General features: G+C 48.2%; 1 protein-coding gene across 4 annotated transcripts in view; it reads left to right on the top strand.

Annotated features, from left to right (window-relative positions):
• LOC146060553 (uncharacterized) overlaps positions 1–20,344 on the top strand; it is a 335,594-nt gene that overhangs the window by 55,792 nt on the left and 259,458 nt on the right. For 3 of the 4 annotated variants that reach the window (XM_083174016.1, XM_083173934.1, XM_083174102.1), the window contains exons 6-9: positions 6,044–6,231; positions 6,312–6,463; positions 7,113–7,213; positions 14,483–14,631. In XM_083174016.1, the coding sequence (XP_083030142.1) occupies positions 6,044–6,231; positions 6,312–6,463; positions 7,113–7,213; positions 14,483–14,631 (590 nt within the window). The remainder of the gene's footprint in view (positions 1–6,043; positions 6,232–6,311; positions 6,464–7,112; positions 7,214–14,482; positions 14,632–20,344) is intronic. The other variant, XM_083174187.1, reaches the window with a different exon arrangement.

Raw genomic sequence — 20,344 nt, 5'->3', positions numbered from 1 at the left:
ACACATTTTCAGAATTAATTATGTATATTTTCAGACTTTAAACATCATACAAGCACCTTGGACAGACAAAAGAACAGCTCCTGCCAAATTCAGGGAACAGTCATTTGCATCGTCTGAGATAACATGTAATATTATTTTGGGGAGTCACTTTTTGACTGTTAAGGGCTTTTTATATTGGAGCTAAAACAAAAAACATTTCTTTAAATTACAGTACTGGTCAAGTGCTGATATGTGATATGTAAATCAGCTGTAAATGCAAAGAACTACATTTCCATCAATCTTTACAGAATATACAGATATCATTCAAATAACTTTACAAATAACGTATATACTTAGCAAAAGAGTTTCATATCATTAAAGATAAATCTGAGGGTTAAAGTATTCAGCACTGATTTTACAGCTTGCATTTCACAGTTAAAGTTCTAGCAACATATGTTATTTTGCTAAGACAGAAGCCAACCCCCCCTTTTTTTAACTCATCCTTGGAATTCCTTTGGTTAGCATCAAAGACACATTATTTAACAGTTTTTCTTAGGGTACCCCGCTGCACCTTACAATTAAAACCAAAATAATAGATCAAAACTGGGTCATAACAGACACACAAAGATTGGAAATCCATAATTAGTTGCAGGAATTATTTCATTTTATATTCAATGTGACTTAAGCTCACATCACATGTACACTGTATTTTAAAGATTTCATTTAATTTTTTGCTAAGTGTTCAAGTGTGTTAACAAATATTCTGGAAAGTATACAATCAGTATCCACTTTAGTGGTGTGATACAATTCTGTGACAACACAACTTGCACACTCTTATCTTTTGAAGATGTTAACTGCTCCTGCTGATTATCTTTCCAAAATCTGTGCATATTCTCATGGGGGTCAAGGATGCTAACTGTCGGTATGTTTCATACCTATATCTTTATGATGTAATTTTCCTTATAATTGATATATCTTGTCACTGTAACCTTGTGACACATCCTGTTTCTTCTAGCTGACAGTCAAATTAACCTTATGAACTACAACAATGTCTAGGGGAACTTAAAATTTGAGATAGAGAAATACTCTTCATTTAGACAAACATAAGAGTTATAATTATGGGCTTTAAACAAAAAATCAACCTAACGTTTCCAGTATATCTGCAATACATGTAAATGAAAAGCAGTTACTACAAATCTCTTATATACACAATACGGCTTTCCCCCCCCTCCCAAAAAAAAAAAATATATATAGCACAGTTCTGTCTAATAATTCAATAACAAGATAATTAAGATTTGGACGCATTTTTAGAAAATAACTAAAATAAACAAAAACCTTATTTTGATAACTGCAATAGTATAAATGTTTAAACAATGAAATCACCAATCAGCAGTTCTCCCTATTTAAGAACACCAGACAAAAATATCAATCTACAATAGTTCTGCGAGTATATTATTTGTTTGCATAAACCTGTGTAATGATCTGTGTAAGTGCATGGACATAGGATGGTGGTGGAGATGATGCTGTTTCTATCTCTCTCTCATTGGTGCACCTAGAAGCGCTGCCTCTGGTGGTGCCCCTGGTATTATGGGCTGCACAGGGTGTAGTAATTGTAATGGGTTGTCATTATCCAATTTTTCCTGATTTTCTGTCTCTATTTCTTTAGCTGCTGTTATCCAAATGGTCACCTGGTCACTGCATTTATGTTTTGCTATACAATTTTTATTACAGGAAGCACATTTTTCCCAACTGTCAACATGTAAACTGCCCTCTGGCGGAAAGCCAGCTCTTTTAAAAACCTTTTTATTCATTTTAGTGCCTTCTCCCCCTCACGCTGCCTAATGACATCTATGGGTTTGTCTGGCTGTGACATCTTTCTAGACCGTGTTCCCATGACTTTATCCTCCCCTTATGGCCTTTTCTCCCCTCACACTGGCGTGAGTACCTTTATGGGAGACCTTATGGCCTTTTCTCCCCTCACACTGGTGTGAGTACCTTTATGGGAGACCTTATGGCCTTTTCTCCCCTCACTGAAGTGAGTACCTTTATGGGAGACCTTATGGCCTTTTCTCCCCTCACACTGAAGTGAGAATCCTTTATGGGAGATATTATGGAGGTTTATGGACTGTATACACGGAACCCTACATTATCTCCCCTCACACTGATGTGAGTACCTTTTATGGGAGACCGAATTAGATGTATTAGTTTACAGTACCTTATGTGAGTACACTGTATGGCAGTATATGTATCCTTTAGTCCTCTCCTTGGGGACCTGTTATGGTCAGTATCTCCTTCACCTTATGGAGGTACTGTATCTTTAAGTTTACAGGAGACCTGCTCTAGTCAGTACTCCTGTAATTCTTTCCCCAAGAGAAGTTTTAATGTCTGTCAGTGGGCAGAATAAAGGACCAGTGGGATCTTTTGCTTCCTTCTGTTCTAGTAATTTTTGCCAGGTATATCCTCCGTACAGCAGGAGTGTAATGGCTTTTCAATGTGGGTGCCTTTTAAAATGGTTATTTTGCTGTATGGGTTAGCCTTTGTTTCTCCCACAAATATTCCTCCTTTTCATTCTTTGCCAGAGATTCCTATTAATACGGGAATCCCACTTTTTTGTGTTTGCAACAGTATATTTGCTGTGCAGGCTGGACAATTAAATCTGGTTCTCCTGTCTATTTGTTCTTTTGCCTTACTCCCTGTGCAGTCAGGCGGGCACATATGCCTGAATGGCCCCCCCTGATCCACCATGTAGTGTCGTAATGTTATCTTTAATTCTCTGGGGGAGGAGGTTTTCTTCTCCCTGTCTGAGTGCGCTGGTTGCTTTGCCTGGGTGATAGGAGTCATGTGTGTCTTATATTTGATATTGGACAAATGAGTGAGGGTCTGATATTTGTCCCATTTTTCTGTGAAGTGGGATATGTCAGTACCTCAAGCCAGGTTCTTCCTATTACTGCTAATAGGTCACCTGCATTTCTACAATGTGTTCCCACAGTTATAGTCAAATTACATCTAACATCAGGATTTGTAGCTGATACACCTCCTACATAAACATCATTTGTGGCAATATGATCAGCCATCCCAACTAGTATAGATATTCTAGTCCCTTGTGTTTTTTAATATTAGATTCCCAGTAACACAGACTTAACTTTTTTTATAAAAAGTGTAGCATACTTCAAAAGAATAGTGATAGAAATATCAACAATACATACAGTGAACATAGCAGTGGTAGTGTGGAGCATATATCATTGATCAGACTTCATACAACTGTATATTTTCAGTTTCACCAAGAAGTTTCTTAATGCCCATAAATCCTTTTGCTAAAATGTATCCCACGTAACCCAGGAAGATAAGAACCATAAACAATAACGTACAGATAGTCATGATTTCAAACAGTTCAGTCATTTGAATTTTCTTTTAGTGTTCTCAAGACAAAAATAAGCTTTTTTTTTTTCATCTGCTGCTTGAGTATGTGGCAGCTTCTTAATATTAAACTGACAAATGGGTTTTAAACCTGGGACTATATGATTCCTGGGCAAATAGATTATGATATTAGAGTAATCATCTTTAATGTATTGTTCCAACAATTCCCTTTTTAAATGATAGCCTATTATGCAGTATACTTCATTATAATTTTCTACATTACCAAATGATACTTTAGTACTTGTACTTGCTACTAAACTTGGTACCACAGATCTCCTATATTCTTAAAACAACAACACAGATACACTGTCTACATACACCCCTTTGATTATATAATAATTCAAATTATTTACAAGCATCATAATCTACTTTATCCATATAACACTTTACAGTAATTACCTTTAAAGAGAATTTCTTCTGACTGACATTGGGTTCTTTGAGATATTCTCTGATCCTCCACACTGACATTCCACAGATACACACAAGAAGCGCTGAACCAAGTGAGCAGGTAGAAATCTACACATTTATTCTCACTTACCGGTTTTTGTTCAGCGGTTCCTGAGAGATCAGAGGAGTTTGTTGTCAGGTGGAGAGATGATGGAATATCCCGGACGAGCCCCCAAACTGATAGGGTTCAGCTATACTTATCAACCTTCGATGTCAGCCAGAGGATTCATCTTCTAAGTGACGGCCGGAGATCAGTTGAAATGACACACACACACACACCAATGGAGTATGCTAGTCAGACAGTGATCTGACGTTTAATCTTAGGGTGCTCATAGTTATACCAAAAATGTGGAATGCAATCCACGTCATTGCTTATAAAATGTTTCTTTTAAAGTTTTGAGCTAAAACAATAAATTCACACTTTTTAATAAGATGTCAAAACAAAAGTTTATTTATAATATAAATAATTGTATCAATGTCGATAAGCAAGCAGTAACCTTGCCTCCTCCTTCTGATTCTCACAACATTCCAAAACGCTATCTTCATGTCGCAGGTGCAATATCTTCTGACCTTGGTAACAAGTTACAACTCTTACAATCGCCTCAAACTGTTCCATCTTATGCTGAAATTAAAATCTGTTCTGCTAGAAGCATTATAAGGAAAATACATCTTAAAGTGATAGTTCTGAATAACATATATAAAACTTAAACCTTATATGTATATAAAAGGTGAGAATCATATCTATACTCTATCAATATGCAATAGGATCTAATCAGATCAAAAATATAAATCACACTCCTAATACATACATAGATACATAATGGAAAAAAAACAAAAAAACAATTTAATACAATTCTAATTAAATTAATAAATGAAATCTCCCCTAAGGCTTATCATCATACGTCTACATTTGTTTTCTTTAATGCAAATTTGTCTAGAACATTTGTATTCTTTTCTTTATTTTATTCACCATTTTCTATCAAATGGCTCCCACGTTATTAGTCTATCAACTTCAAGAAATATTTTAGAACAACAGATTCTATGGAGGTATGAGCGCATTATATGAAAAGGAAAAAGTTGCTACCCGCCACAAAGGGGCACACCGTCCCAAATTAAACAAGATGCAGAGCAAGTAATGAAGCACAACCCCGCTTCACTACCCGCTCTGCAACCGCAAAAATAAAAAGATCAGATTTAATGAAAACGGAAACGGAGTGCCCCCTCTATAATTGTATGTTCTATTCCTACCTCTGTCTATATGTTTTCTTCTTATTTCCCCCATTTATTCAGAAGTCATCCCACTTATTCTAATTTATTCTAATTTAATGGGATTTTATTTACAGAGTTTTATAACTCAGTGGTAGGAATGTCTAATCCAGTCATCGACCTTATTCCATCTGTCCCATTTCTTTTTTACATAACTCTGATATGAGCCTCTGCTCTTGTACATAACCCTCTCGTGTCCTGATACCTCGTTGACCAACGCCGTCCAATGATAGATATTTGGAGATTCAGGGGCCATCCATTTCCTGGCTACAGTATGAGAACATTAGCCAGGGTTGTCAGACAGAGAACATAGATGATAGACTGCTGAAGAGTGTGACTCTTCCAGATCCAACCCAAATATGCATAACCTGGCTGTCATTTTAGGTAGGGTTAATTCTGTAGATCCTATATCTCTCCATACCTTCGACCAAAATGCATATATTGGTGGGCATATCCATAGCATGTGCCAAAAATCAGCTCCTTCCAGTCCACATTTAGCACAGGAGGAGTGCGGTTTTAATTTTTCCTTATATAGAAATATAGGGGTACGATAAACCCTGTGTGTAACATAAAAATGTATCTGCTGATACCGGGCACAAGGAGTAGTATATTTCGTAGAGCTCAATATTTGAGACCATTGTCCTATAGAAATATCCCCCAGATTTAATTCCCATTTGCTTTTAAGTGGGTCAAACAGCTGCAGATTAATACGATTATTAAGTTCACCATATATTCTAGATATTTGCCCACTAGATCTCAATGAATAAAGTGAGGTCTTTACTGGAGATTTTAAGTTAAGGTTGAAGTTACTCTTAATCCGTCCATTTGTATAATAAGTGCCGGTTCATTTGTTTCCCCTGAGCAACCCACCTGTAGCTCTCGTGCTCCCCCATATGAGATCTGAAAATGCCGTCCTCTTCTCTCCCTCCTACAGAACGTGTTACGGGCAACACTTCCCAGAGCTTACAAATATTGTGTCCGACAACTACACGTACTGCTGTATGGTGAGGTTCTTCGGGAACCGCAAGGGGCTGTCTGAGGAGAAGCTGGGAGACATGGAGGAGATTGTCTTGGATCGTGCCAAGGCCCAGGAAATCCTGGACGCCTCCCGAGCGTCTTGTGGTATGTACATCTTCAGTGATGAGAGCTGTCTCTGCTTATACGGCATTGGCCTCTTACTGGCTGTTCCCCTTCTTGTCCAGGCATGGACCTAAGGCCCAATGACCTCAACAAAACGAAGAGCATCTCCGGGCAAATCCTATCATTGTACAGGACGCGGAAGAGGGTGCAGGAAGATCTGCACTCAAAGATGAGCCAAGTGGCCCCCTGCCTGACTGCACTCATTGGAGAACTGGTATGTTCCCCCGCCCCCCGATGGGTGTGGATCGTATTACCGACCCCACTTAGGTCAACAGTCATTAGGTCGACACTGTTGGGTCGACATGGGTCTAGGTCGACAAGAGTTAGGTTGCGAGGTGGACATGGGTTTTTCCACTGTTTTTTTGACCCGAATGTCGACAGTCGACATGGACGCAGTTGGAAGTCAGCCGCAGCCCCTCGCAAAGCTCGCTTCGCTCACAATGTTTCGGGTGCGGTGCCTACTATTTTATTCTCCCACCACGCCCTAGTGGATGGCAGGGCATGAAATACCGCTTGTCGGCACATGTCGGCTCAAAAAACCGTAAAAAAACCTGTCGACCTAGTCCCTTGTCGACCTAGACACATGTCGACCTTTTTGCCTGTCGACCTAAGTGTGGTCGACAATACCACCGTTTCACACCCCCGATCTACTGTATGTTGTAAATGGAGAGAATCTGTGATCTGCTGATTTGCTCTGTGCTTACATTGCTGGAGCGCCACCTTGTGGCCCCTCAGACATGATGTATCGGTAAATCTGTCGATCCTCTGAGACAGCTGCTGAGAGCCTTCCACTGCTGATCTGTGCCATCTGCGTGGCCCATCCAGGTGTACTTGTCCACTGATCACTGTCCTTCCATCCACAGATTGGTGCCCGTCTTATTTATAATGCAGGAAGCTTGAGAGAACTCGCAAAGATGACGGCTGCTACCATCCAGATCTTCGGAGCAAGGAAGTCCCTCTTCAGGTACACTGGCTGGGTATTTGTAGTGATAGCAGGTGACTGGGTGCTGATCTTCTACAAGTGGCATCTCCTGGCTATTTCATGAGTCGGAACAACCCTCTGCTAATTACCACCCTCCATTCAGGTCAGATGTCACTGCTGTGGCCATAGAGTGTGGCGGGGCAGCAGTGTGAGGCTATGGGGCATGTTCAGTTAGTGATTGGATAGTGAGAAATAGAGGCGTCCGGTTGTTAGGGAGAGATCAGTACAGTAATAGCGCAGTGATGTGGAGGCATAGAAGGCAGGCCAATCATAGGACTGTAAAAGGTTGGGGGGGGGAGCAGCAGGACAGAAATAGGCTAGTGGGGGGCATAATAGACTAATGAAAGAGGTACCAGGACAATTATAGGGTAGTATGGGAAAATGGGGAGGCATAGAGGGCGGGTCATTAATAGAGGGGGGGGGGGGGGCAGGACTCGACTAGGCTATTAGGGGGGTTAATAGACTAGTGTGTGTGGTGGGCAGGACAGTAATAGAATGGTGAGGGGCAGGCCAGTAACTGACTAGTGGGGGAGCAGGGCAGTAACAGGCTATTGGGGGAGCAGAGAAAAGCTGGTGAATGGTAGGTGCCGGAGGTGGGGGATGTAGGTGCCGGAGGTGGGGGATGTAGGTGCCGGAGGTGGGGGATGTAGGTGTTAAGCAGCTCACACAAAGGAATCGTCAATTCCTCAAATTTTATATATATATATATATATATATATATATAACTTTTATTGTGCTCAGCAACGTTTCAATACAAGGGGTGTATTTTCTTCAGGCTCAATATAATAGTGAACAGTGCCTTCTATAAATATCAAAACCAAAGTGACGTTTACGAAGGGGGTGGCAACTTCCTACCGCCCCCTAACGTGTCAGGGCCGGGGTTTAGACACTGCTGAATCCAATTAATTAGATCAGCTAGAGTCTTCCCCGCCTATTCACTGCCTCCAACACATAATATATAGAAACATCATAATGTACAAAACAAAACAAAATGTTACATCAAGTGTAAAATACATATATACAAAAAAATGTGCAAAACAAGAAAAATGCATGAAAAACTGTACATTAAAATGCAGTAGGTTATGCTGTCCGCCTGAAGAAGGGGAGAATTGTTCCCCGAAACTGTTGCACCATTAAATTATTTTCTCCTTCATCCACCTTCATCCACTGGAGTTACACTGGGGAATAGAAGGCGACCATAGGGAGCATGGGCACTTTAAAAAAGATTAGAGTGGCTAACTCCTCCCCTTCTACTTCCCCCCCCCAGGCCAGTCTTAGTTCGTGCCCGAAAGGGAGCGGACACACTTTTGCTCTCAGGAGCACTTAGAAAAGATTTTTATTTTTATTTACATTGCAGTACAGGCAGATAGCGTTATACTATCTGCCTGCTTCGTGGGACCTGCCGGAGGGAGCCGCCCGCTGCCCGGGGGTTTGTGTCCGGCTCCCTGGCTGATGAGACCACTGTCTCGGGAGGCAACGGACGCTGCCCTCCAAAGCACGTTGCGGTCCTCCCCCAGCCTGACCGCCGACGGCAGATGCGGGTAAGTAAGCCCGGACGCGCTGTTAGCAGCGGCGTCAGGTTAGACAAAATGGCGGCTAGCAGAGGGTTAATTCCTGGCACCGGAAGAGATGGAGCTGCCGGGCGGGGGGCGGTACAACGCACAAAACTCCCAGCTGCCCCGGCAAACCCAGCGCTTACACACGCGCGGCGGCCATTTTTATTTTTAATACAAGGCACCGCTGCTACACGCTGGAGGCTCTCTGCACCGCTGCAGTCCCACCAAAGGCTTCAAGTGCCTTCTCTTCTCCGGTGACCGTCCTGCTACAAGCTCTCCCGGTACTGTAGTTACAGTGGGGGATTAAGAGCTTAGAGAGACAGTTGGGCTGTATTCAAAGTGAGGCATTGTATAGCGCTCCCTGACTATAGTCCATAGCGCTGTTTAGACCTGTGGCAGCTCCTCTAACTTCACTGTCTCTCCTATCCAGTCCTTCTTGCTGGACTGTATCTATACCTACTCTCCCTTGCGTGTGTGGTAGTGTGTAGTATCTTTGTGTCTTTTAACAATGGCTGGGGGAAGTGTAAAGAGAATTGCCTGTAAGACATGTAATTCCAAATTTACTCCTTCCTCTCCTGAGGTGATTTACTGTGATAAATGTACTGTAAAACCCTCTGAGTCACAAGTCCCTGTGGACCCCCCATTCTGGGCTGCACAGCTTACAGAGGTCATGACTCGCTTGTCCTCTGAACTTACACAATCTCAGAGAGATAGAGAGACAGCCAGAAACCAGCAGAGTGATTTAGCTTCTGCTGTTCAAAGCCTCAGCAAGGCCCTGGGCCCGCAGGCTGAGTCTCGTCCTTCCACATCACAACCTCCTATCCTAGAAAGGAGGTGGGCCTCCCCATTTCACCACTCCATAGGATCTGATGATATGCCTGATCTGGAGGGGGGGGATGCTATGCCTGTGGGGGATGGCACACAGGATGTGCAAGATGAACAAGATATGGGGGTTGCTGACACTCAGGATCCTGTTCAGGCCTCTCAGGGAATTGAGGATCTAATCCAAATGGTTAAGATTGCCTGCAATGTGACGGATGGGGTTGAAATACCCTCACGTCCTTCACTTTTTGGGAAAAAGCAAAAGCTGTCCCCTAACTTCCCCTTAGCGGAGGAATTGAATGAGTATGTGACCGATGCCTGGAAATCTCCAGACAAACGGTTTCAGACCCCAAAGAGGTTTTTGCAAAATTATCCCTTACACCCAGAAGGCTGTAAGAAGGTGGAGATTCCACCCACGGTGGATTCTTCTGTATCAAGATTGTCTAAAAAGAGTGTTCTCCTGGTACCAGGAGCTACCACCCTTAAGGACATCTCTGACCGTAGGTTGGAAATGACCTTAAAAAACATTTTTTCTGCTGCTGGAATTCTACAACGTCCAGCGCAGATTGGATGTTGGGTGAATAAGGCCATTGGGGTATGGGCGTCACAGATATCATCTGAGGTACGTGACGGCTCAGATCCAGCAACTATTATGCAGTTGTCGGATCAGATTCAGGAGGCTTCCACTTTTCTTATTGAAGCGTCATCTGACGTGTGTGCGGTGGCAGCCAGGATTTCTGCACTGTCCATTTCAGGCCGTAGAGGTCTCTGGCTTCGCCAGTGGCAAGCCGACGCAGAGTCTAAACGGGCGGTGGAATCCATGGCTTTTAATGGAGAACTCTTGTTTGGGCCAGAGTTAGATAGGTGGATTTCTCAGGCCACGGGTGGGAAGTCACACTTCCTTCCTTCGGCAGCTCCACCCCCATCCAGGAAGCCCGCGCAGACGTCTTCCTTTCGGTCCTTTCGCCCCTCTAGAGGTTTCAGAGGACGCTCCAGAGGGGGTGCCCCTTCTCAAAGAGGCTACAGAGGTCGTGGCAGGGGTGCAGCCACGCCCGCAGTGGATCCCAAGGCAGCTAAGCCCACAGCATGACGCTCCTCCAACACATCTGGGGGATCCCAGGGTGGGAGCTCGTCTACGGAACTTCAGTCCGGTATGGCTCCAGTCCTGTCAGGACAGTTGGGTAAGAGATCTGATAACCTTCGGTTACAAGATCTGTTTCAGTCTGTCTCCTCCAAACAGGTTCTTCAAGACAGGTCTACCTCTGCCTCCAGAAAAAGGGCATCAGTTACTGACAGCCATTGCAAAACTGCAGGACATGGGAGTAGTGGTCCCGGTTCCTGTAGATCAGCGTACCCGGGGCTACTACTCCAGTCTGTTTCTGGTACCGAAGCCGGACGGCTCGGTACGTCCCATTTTAAACTTAAAGAATTTGAACCCGTACTTGTATGTGGTCAAGTTCAAGATGGAATCCCTGCAGTCTGTGATCCAGGGTTTGGAAGAGGGAGAGTTCTTGGTATCAATCGATATCAAGGACGCTTACCTGCACATTCCCATTTGGCCTCCGCACCAGGCATATCTTCGGTTTGCGGTGCAGGATCGCCATTTGCAGTTCCCGGCACTACCGTTTGGGCTTTCGTCGGCACCTCGGGTATTCACCAAGGTGATGGCGGTCATGATGGAGGTTCTTCGCACACTGGGAGTTACTATCATCCCCTACTTGGATGACCTTCTGTTGAAGAGTCGCTCCCAGGAGACCCTGCTGGAACACATTCGGCTCACACAGAAGATTCTCGCCTCTCACGGGTGGATTCTCAATTTGACCAAGTCACACCTTCAACCCACTCAGCGTCTCTTATTTCTGGGAATGATCCTGGATACCAGCCAGATGCGGGTGTTTCTGCCGGCGGACAAGATCCAATCCCTGCAGGTCCTGGTCAGGCTGGTCCTGAGTCGCAGACGAGTGTCGGTTCATCTGTGCACCAGACTCTTGGGAAAGATGGTGTCCACTTTCGAAGCAATACAGTTCGGGCGTTTTCGCTCCCGCCCGTTTCAGCTGTCGCTCCTCAAGCAGTGGTCGGGTTCTCACTTACACCTGCACCAGATGGTAACTCTGTCCCCTCAAGCTCGTCTGTCCTTACTTTGGTGGCTCAACACCGCCAACCTGAATCAAGGAAGAAGGTTTGCGATTTGGGAATGGACCCTCATCACCACAGATGCCAGCCTCCGAGGCTGGGGAGCGGTCACCCTCGAACGTCAGTTCCAAGGACTTTGGACGACTCAGGAGAGTCTCCTGTCAATCAACGTCCTGGAGCTCAGAGCGGTTTATTACGCTCTTCTCCAGGCCAGGACTCTTCTACAGGGAAAAGCTGTACGGGTGCAATCCGACAACTCAACGACCGTGGCTTACATCAACAAGCAGGGAGGCACCCGCAGTTGTGCAGCCATGAGGGAGGTCAGCAGAATCTTGGTCTGGGCTCAGAACCACGCACTGATCCTGTCAGCCGTGTTCATACCCGGAGTAGAAAACTGGGAGGCAGATTTTCTCAGTCGGCGGGACGTTCATCAAGGGGAGTGGTGCTTGCACCCTCAAATCTTTCAAAAATTGATCCACCGCTGGGGTTGCCCCCAAGTGGACCTGATGGCGTCCCGCCACAACTTTCAGCTTCCCAGGTTCTTCGCAAGGACACGAGACCCTCAGGCCGAAGGGGTGGACGCGCTGGTCGCTCCTTGGCCCTTCCAGTATGTGTATCTCTTTCCACCGTTCCCTTTGATTCCGCGAGTACTTCAGCGAATCAGGAGAGAGGGTGTCACGGCTCTGTTGGTAGCACCAGACTGGCCACGCCGGTCGTGGTACACCAATCTGACATCTCTACTGATAGACGAGCCGTGGCCCCTGCCACCTCAGGAAGACCTGCTCAGTCAGGGTCCGTTCTTTCACCCAGATTTACGTTGTCTTCATTTGACGGCGTTGCTGCTGAAAGGTCCATCCTGAGAAGAGCGGGTATACCTCGAGCAGTTATACCAACTATGCTTAGAGCTAGGAAAGAGGTCACATCAGCACACTATCACCGCATGGATTCAGTATTGAATCCCGGCGGTCGGGATCCCGGCGTTCAGAATCCCGACGCCGGAATCCCGACAGCCGAAATGCCGACAAGGGGGGACGTGGATCGCCCCCCCTTGCGGGCTCGCTGCGCTCGCCACGCAGTGGGCCCGGTGCCTCGCTACGCTCGGCACACTAATTTATTCTCCCTCCAGGGGTGTCGTGGACACCCCAGGAGGGAGAAAGTGTCGGCATTTCGGCGGTCGGGATTCTGGCGTCGGGATTCTGAACGCCGGGATCCCGACCGCCGGGATTATAACTGCATCCCCACCGCATATGGCGTTCATATGTGGCTTGGTGTGAGAGACGTGGGGTTTCCACATGCCTGTTCAAAAAGGCGAGGCTACTTCTTTTCTTACAGGAGGGTTTGACTTCAGGGCTGAGACTGAATACTTTAAAGGTTCAGATCTCAGCTCTCTCCATCTTTTTCCAAAATAAATTGGCCTTCCTTCCAGAAGTACAAACTTTTTTTCAGGGGGTGCTGCGTTTACATCCACCCATTCGTCCTCCAACGGCTCCCTGGGACCTGGATCTGGTCCTTAAGTTTTTGCAAACTTCGGTTTTTGAACCCTTGGAGGAAGTGGACCTTCGCTATCTGACGTGGAAGGTCGTGCTTTTACTGGCTCTGGCTTCGGCTAGACGAGTTTCAGAATTGGGGGCTCTGTCATGTCGATCCCCTTTTCTTCAGTTTCATGCTGACAGAGCGGAGCTCCGTACAAGTCTTACTTTTTTGCCTAAGGTGGTATCGGCTTTTCACTTGAACCAACCCATTGTGGTTCCAGCCCTTACAGAGGATACACCTGATGCGAGATCTCTGGATGTAGTGAGGGCTCTACGAATCTATGTTAGACGTACAGCCCCCATTAGAAAGTCGGACACTCTCTTTGTTACCTACAACCCGATACGTCGTGGATGGCCGGCTTCAAAGCAGACTATTTCTAGGTGGATTCGCTTGACTATCCGTCAGGCTTATGTTTCTTCTTCTCAAACTCCGCCTCAGTGCATCACTGCACATTCAACCAGATCAGTGGGTTCTTCTTGGGCGGCTGCCCGAGGGGTTTCTCTCCAACAGCTTTGCCGTGCTGCTACCTGGTCGGGCTATAGGACTTTCGTCAAGTTCTACAGGTTTGATACCTTTGCGGCCTCTGCTTTAGTCTTTGGCCGCAGGGTGTTATGGGGTTCTCAGCGCTCACCCACCCGGGTTGAAGGCTCTGGGACGTCCCCAGTGTAACTCCAGTGACACCTGGTGGATGAAGGAGAAAGAGGGATTTTGTACTTACCAGTAAATCCTTTTCTCCGAGTCCACAGGTGTCACTGGACGCCCGCCCAGCGCTGTTCTCTCCAATTACTTTAAAGTTCCCTGTTAGGGTTCCTTAGGTTATGTTGTTACGTTGTCTGTTGACTATGAACGTTTGAGTGTTCAGTGTTATTCTCACTGTCTTTTGTTTCTTCTTTACTTCTAGTATGGAAGGATGTATGTGGTATTAACCTCCTCTTGGAAGTGTGTTTTATCTTCCTGCTCCCTTCCGGGCACAAACTTTAGGACTGGCCTGGGGGGGAAGTAGAAGGGGAGGAGTTAGCCACTCTAATCTTTTTTAAAGTGCCCATGCTCCCTATGGTCGCCTTCTATTCCCCAGTGTAACTCCAGTGACACCTGTGGACTCGGAGAAAAGGATTTACTGGTAAGTACAAAATCCCTCTATCTTATGTAACGCCCATAGTGAATAATCTCTGTTGCTGATATTACAGTCTCGGTAATTACTTCACAGTGACGAGAAGGCCGATGGAAAGAAGAAGCACAAGGGCCTGATCTTCCACTCGCCTCTTCTGGAAGGGGCGCCTGCAAAGTACGAGCTCCAGCTCTCCCGCTTGCTGGCCACGCAGTGCATGCTGGCTGCCCGGATGGACTTCTTCTCAGGTGAGCGTCCCGGGGCCAGTTGCTAATTTGGGCCGCGGCACCTTGGACTAAATGAAACTCGAGATGGGTAGCTTTGTAGCAACGTTTCAACGTGTCACATAGGCAAATCAATCACACTCATTTCCAGATGGGCGGATCCTGGAGAGATGACGTCATAGCATAGCCCAAATATAATTATTTGTCAAATAATACACAAATTACCACAAAATAGCAATATGTATACATATATACAGTAATACAAACATAACATGTAGACATCGACTAATACATTATATCAATACAATGTTACATATAGGTTGTCCATAATAAACCTGCTCATATACGCATACCGCTTTCAGACTGCAAATGCAGGGTCGCACTGGGACTTGGAAACGGTTCAGTCCCGGTGCATGTGCAGACTGTTCAGATCGTCATGTGGGGGTGGGGGAGGAGGCAGCGCTTAGAGGTGGCGCTGCTCCGAGCGCTGCCTCCTCCAAAGTGTGAACGGGAAACTGGTAGCTCGACCCGATTAACCCGTTCACACTGCACAGCAACACCGCGATGAACCGGTAAGAACCCTTCTTATTACCTGGTTCGTATTGCCGTGTTCGTACCGGTTACCTGTAACCAGTAATCACATCGCACAAATAACTGGGTCAAACCGGAATTTTGTGCTATTTGACGGGTATAAGCTGGGTCGGCACTACCACTAGGCAGCTGCCTATGGGCACCAGCCACTGGAGGGCGCCGTTACATATGTTATACTAAAAAATGAAGGATGTAAAAAGCATCCTTCGTGTATATTGCGCTAGCCAGCGGTAGCGGGTCTGACACCTCACCAGCAGCCTGTTCCTGTGGTAGAGTCGTGAACGAGAACTGAAGGGGAACTAGCGAGCGTTAGCGGGTCTGTCAACTCACCAGCAGCCTGTTCCTGTGGTGGAGTTGTGAACGAGAACTGAAGGGGAACTAGCCAGCGGTAGCGGGTCTGTCACCTCACCAGCAGCCTGTTCCTGGGGTAGAGTCGTGAACGAGAACTGAAGGGGAACTAGCCAGTGGTAGCGGGTCTGACACCTCACCAGCAGCCTGTTCCTGTGGTAGAGTCGTGAACGAGAACTGAAGGGGAACTAGCGAGCGGTAGCGGGTCTGTCACCTCACCAGCAGCCTGTTCCTGTGGTAGAGTCGTGAACGAGAACTGAAGGGGAACTAGCCAGTGGTAGCGGGTCTGTCGCCTCACCAGCAGCCTGATCCTGTGGTAGAGTCGTGAACGAGAACTGAAGGGGAACTAGCCAGCGGTAGCGGGTCTGTCGCCTCACCAGCAGCCTGTTCCTGCGGTAGAGTCGTGAACGAGAACTGAAGGGGAACTAGCGAGTGGTAGCGGGTCTGTCGCCTCACCAGCAGCCTGTTCCTGTGGTAGAGTCGTGAACGAGAACTGAAGGGGAACTAGTGAGCGGTAGCGGGTCTGTCATCTCACCAGCAGCCTGTTCCTGTGGTAGAGTCGTGAACGAGAACTGAAGGGGAACTAGCGAGCGGTAGAGGGTCTGTCACCTCACCAGCAGCCTGTTCCTGTGGTAGAGTCGTGAATGAGAACTGAAGGGGAACTAGCGAGCGGTAGCGTGTCTGTCACCTCAGCAGCAGCCTGTTCCTGTGGTAGAGTCGTGAACGAGAACTGAAGGGGAACTAGCCAGCGGTAGCCAGCTAATATTCTTGGAGATGGGGGGCGGCATCTGCCTCTACATACACTGCAGGCACTGTGCTGACTCTGCTGAGGATAGAAGAGGCTGGGGAATGGGAAGGGGTATGCACAGTGTATGTGATGGGATGCACAGTGTGGGGGATGGGAGGATGGATGCACAGTGTGGGGGATGGGAGGATGGATGCACAGTGTATGTGATGGGATGCACAGTGTGGGGGATGGGAGGTGGGATGCACAGTGTGGGGGATGGGAGGATGGATGCACAGTGTATGTGATGGGATGCACAGTGTGGGAGATGGGAGGTGGGATGCACAGTGTATGTGATGGGATGCACAGTGTGGGGGATGGGAGGATGGATGCACAGTGTATGTGTTGGGATGCACAGTGTGGGGGATGGGAGGATGGATGCACAGTGTATGTGATGGGATGCACAGTGTGGGAGATGGGAGGTGGGATGCACAGTGTATGTGATGGGATGCACAGTGTGGGAGATGGGAGGTGGGATGCACAGTGTATGTGGTGGGATGCACAGTGTGGGGGATGGGAGGTGGGATGCACAGTGTATGTGGTGGGATGCACAGTGTGGGGGATGGGAGGTGGGATGCACAGTGTATGTGGTGGGATGCACAGTGTGGGGGATGGGCGGATGGATGCACAGTGTATGTGATGGGATGCACAGTGTGGGGGATGGGAGGATGGATGCACAGTGTATGTGATGGGATGCACAGTGTGGGAGATGGGAGGTGGGATGCACAGTGTATGTGATGGGATGCACAGTGTGGGGGATGGGAGGTGGGATGCACAGTGTGGGAGATGGGAGGTGGGATGCACGGTGTATGTGATGGGATGCACAGTGTATGTGATGGGATGCACAGTGTGGGGGATGGGAGGATGGATGCACAGTGTATGTGATGGGATGCACAGTGTGGGGGATGGGAGGATGGATGCACAGTGTATGTGATGGGATGCACAGTGTGGGGGATGGGAGGTGGGATGCACAGTGTATGTGATGGGATGCACAGTGTGGGGGATGGGAGGTGGGATGCACAGTGTATGTGATGGGATGCACAGTGTGGGGGATGGGAGGTGGGATGCACAGTGTATGTGATGGGATGCACAGTGTGGAGGATGGGAGGTGGGATGCACAGTGTATGTGGTGGGATGCACAGTGTGGAGGATGGGAGGTGGGATGCACAGTGTATGTGATGGGATGCACAGTGTGGAGGATGGGAGGTGGGATGCACAGTGTATGTGATGGGATGCACAGTGTTGGGGATGGGAGGTGGGATGCACAGTGTGGGGAATGGGAGGATGGATGCACAGTGTATGTGATGGGATGCACAGTGTGGGGGATGGGAGGTGGGATGCACAGTGTATGTGATGGGATGCACAGTGTGGAGGATGGGCGGATGGATGCACAGTGTATGTGATGGGATGCACAGTGTGGGGGATGGGAGGATGGATGCACAGTGTATGTGATGGGATGCACAGTGTGGGGGATGGGAGGTGGGATGCACAGTGTATGTGATGGGATGCACAGTGTGGGGGATGCACAGTGTATGTGATGGGATGCACAGTGTGGGGGATGGGAGGTGGGATGCACAGTGTATGTGATGGGATGCACAATGTGGGGAATGGGAGGATGGATGCACAGTGTATGTGATGGGATGCACAGTGTGGGGGATGGGAGGTTGGATGCACAGTGTATGTGATGGGATGCACAGTGTGGGGGATGGGAGGATGGATGCACAGTGTATGTGATGGGATGCACAGTGTGGGGGATGGGAGGATGGATGCACAGTGTATGTGATGGGATGCACAGTGTGGGGGATGGGAGGATGGATGCATGGTGTATGTGATGGGATGCACAGTGTGTGGGATGGGAGGTGGGATGCACAGTGTATGTGATGGGATGCACAGTGTGGGGGATGGGAGGTGGGATGCACAGTGTGGGGGATGGGAGGTGGGATGCACAGTGTATGTGATGGGATGCACAGTGTGGGAGGTGGGATGCACAGTGTATGTGATGGGATGCACAGTGTGGGGGATGGGAGGATGGATGCACAGTGTGGGGGATGGGATGCACAGTGTGGGGGATGGGATGCACAGTGTATGTGATGGGATGCACAGTGTATGTGATGGGATGCACAGTGTGGGGGATGGGAGGTGGGATGCACAGTGTATGTGATGGGATGCACAGTGTGGGGGGATGGGAGGTGGGATGCACAGTGTGAGGGATGGGAGGATGGATGCACAGTGTATGTGATGGGATGCACAGTGTGGAGGATGGGAGGTGGGATGCACAGTGTATGTGATGGGATGCACAGTGTGGGGGATGGGAGGTGGGATGCACAGTGTGGGGGATGGGAGGTGGGATGCACAGTGTATGTGATGGGATGGGATGCACAGTGTGGGAGATGGGAGGTGGGATGCACAGTGTATGTGATGGGATGCACAGTGTGGGAGATGGGAGGAGGGATGCACAGTGTGGGGGGATGGGAGGTGGGATGCAAAGTGTGGGGGGATGGGAGGTGGGATGCACAGTGTGGGGGATGGGAGGTGGGATGCACAGTGTATGTGATGGGATGCACAGTGTGGGAGATGGGAGGTGGGATGCACAGTGTATGTGATGGGATGGAAGGTGGGATGCACAGTGTATGTGATGGGATGCACAGTGTGGGGGATGGGCGGATGGATGCACAGTGTATGTGATGGGATGCACAGTGTGGGGGATGGGAGGTGGGATGCACAGTGTATGTGATGGGATGCACAGTGTGAGGGATGGGAGGTGGGATGCACAGTGTATGTGATGGGATGCACAGTGTGGGGGATGGGAGGTGGGATGCACAGTGTATGTGATGGGATGCACAGTGTGGAGGATGGGAGGTGGGATGCACAGTGTATGTGATGGGATGCACAGTGTGGGGGATGGGAGGTGGGATGCACAGTGTATGTGATGGGATGCACAGTGTGGGGGATGGGAGGTGGGATGCACAGTGTGGGAGATGGGAGGTGGGATGCACAGTGTGGGGGATGGGAGGTGGGATGCACAGTGTATGTGATGGGATGCACAGTGTGGAGGATGGGAGGTGGGATGCACAGTGTATGTGATGGGATGCACAGTGTGGGGGATGGGCGGATGGATGCACAGTGTGGGGGATGGGAGGTGGGATGCACAGTGTATGTGATGGGATGCACAGTGTGAGGGATGGGAGGTGGGATGCACAGTGTATGTGATGGGATGCACAGTGTGGGGGATGGGAGGTGGGATGCACAGTGTATGTGATGGGATGCACAGTGTGGAGGATGGGAGGTGCGATGCACAGTGTATGTGATGGGATGCACAGTGTGGGGGATGGGAGGTGGGATGCACAGTGTATGTGATGGGATGCACAGTGTGGGGGATGGGAGGATGGATGCACAGTGTATGTTATGGGATGCACAGTGTGAGGGATGGGAGGTGGGATGCACAGTGTATGTGATGGGATACACAGTGTGGGGGATGGGAGGTGGGATGCACAGTGTGGGGGATGGGAGGTGGGATGCACAGTGTATGTGATGGGATGGGATGCACAGTGTGGGAGATGGGAGGTGGGATGCACAGTGTATGTGATGGGATGCACAGTGTGGGGGATGGGAGGATGGATGCACAGTGTATGTGATGGGATGCACAGTGTGGTGGATGGGAGGTGGGATGCACAGTGTATGTGATGGGATGCACAGTGTGGGGGATGGGAGGTGGATGCACAGTGTGGGGGATGGGAGGTGGGATGCACAGTGTATGTGATGGGATGCACAGTGTATGTGATGGGATGCACAGTGTATGTGATGGGATGCACAGTGTGGGGGATGGGAGGTGGGATGCACAGTGTGGGGGATGGGAGGTGGGATGCACAGTGTATGTGATGGGATGCACAGTGTGGGGGATGGGAGGTGGGATGCACAGTGTGGGGGATGGGAGGTGGGATGCACAGTGTGGGGGATGGGAGGTGGGATGCACAGTGTGGGGGATGGGAGGTGGGATGCACAGTGTATGTGATG

This window comes from Crinia signifera, chromosome 1, assembly GCF_055691185.1.
Source record: "Crinia signifera chromosome 1, ASM5569118v1, whole genome shotgun sequence".
In the NCBI taxonomy this organism is placed as follows: domain Eukaryota; kingdom Metazoa; phylum Chordata; class Amphibia; order Anura; family Myobatrachidae; genus Crinia; species Crinia signifera.
The sequence above is the reverse complement of the archived record's forward strand: the minus strand, read 5'-3'. Positions and strand labels throughout refer to the sequence as shown.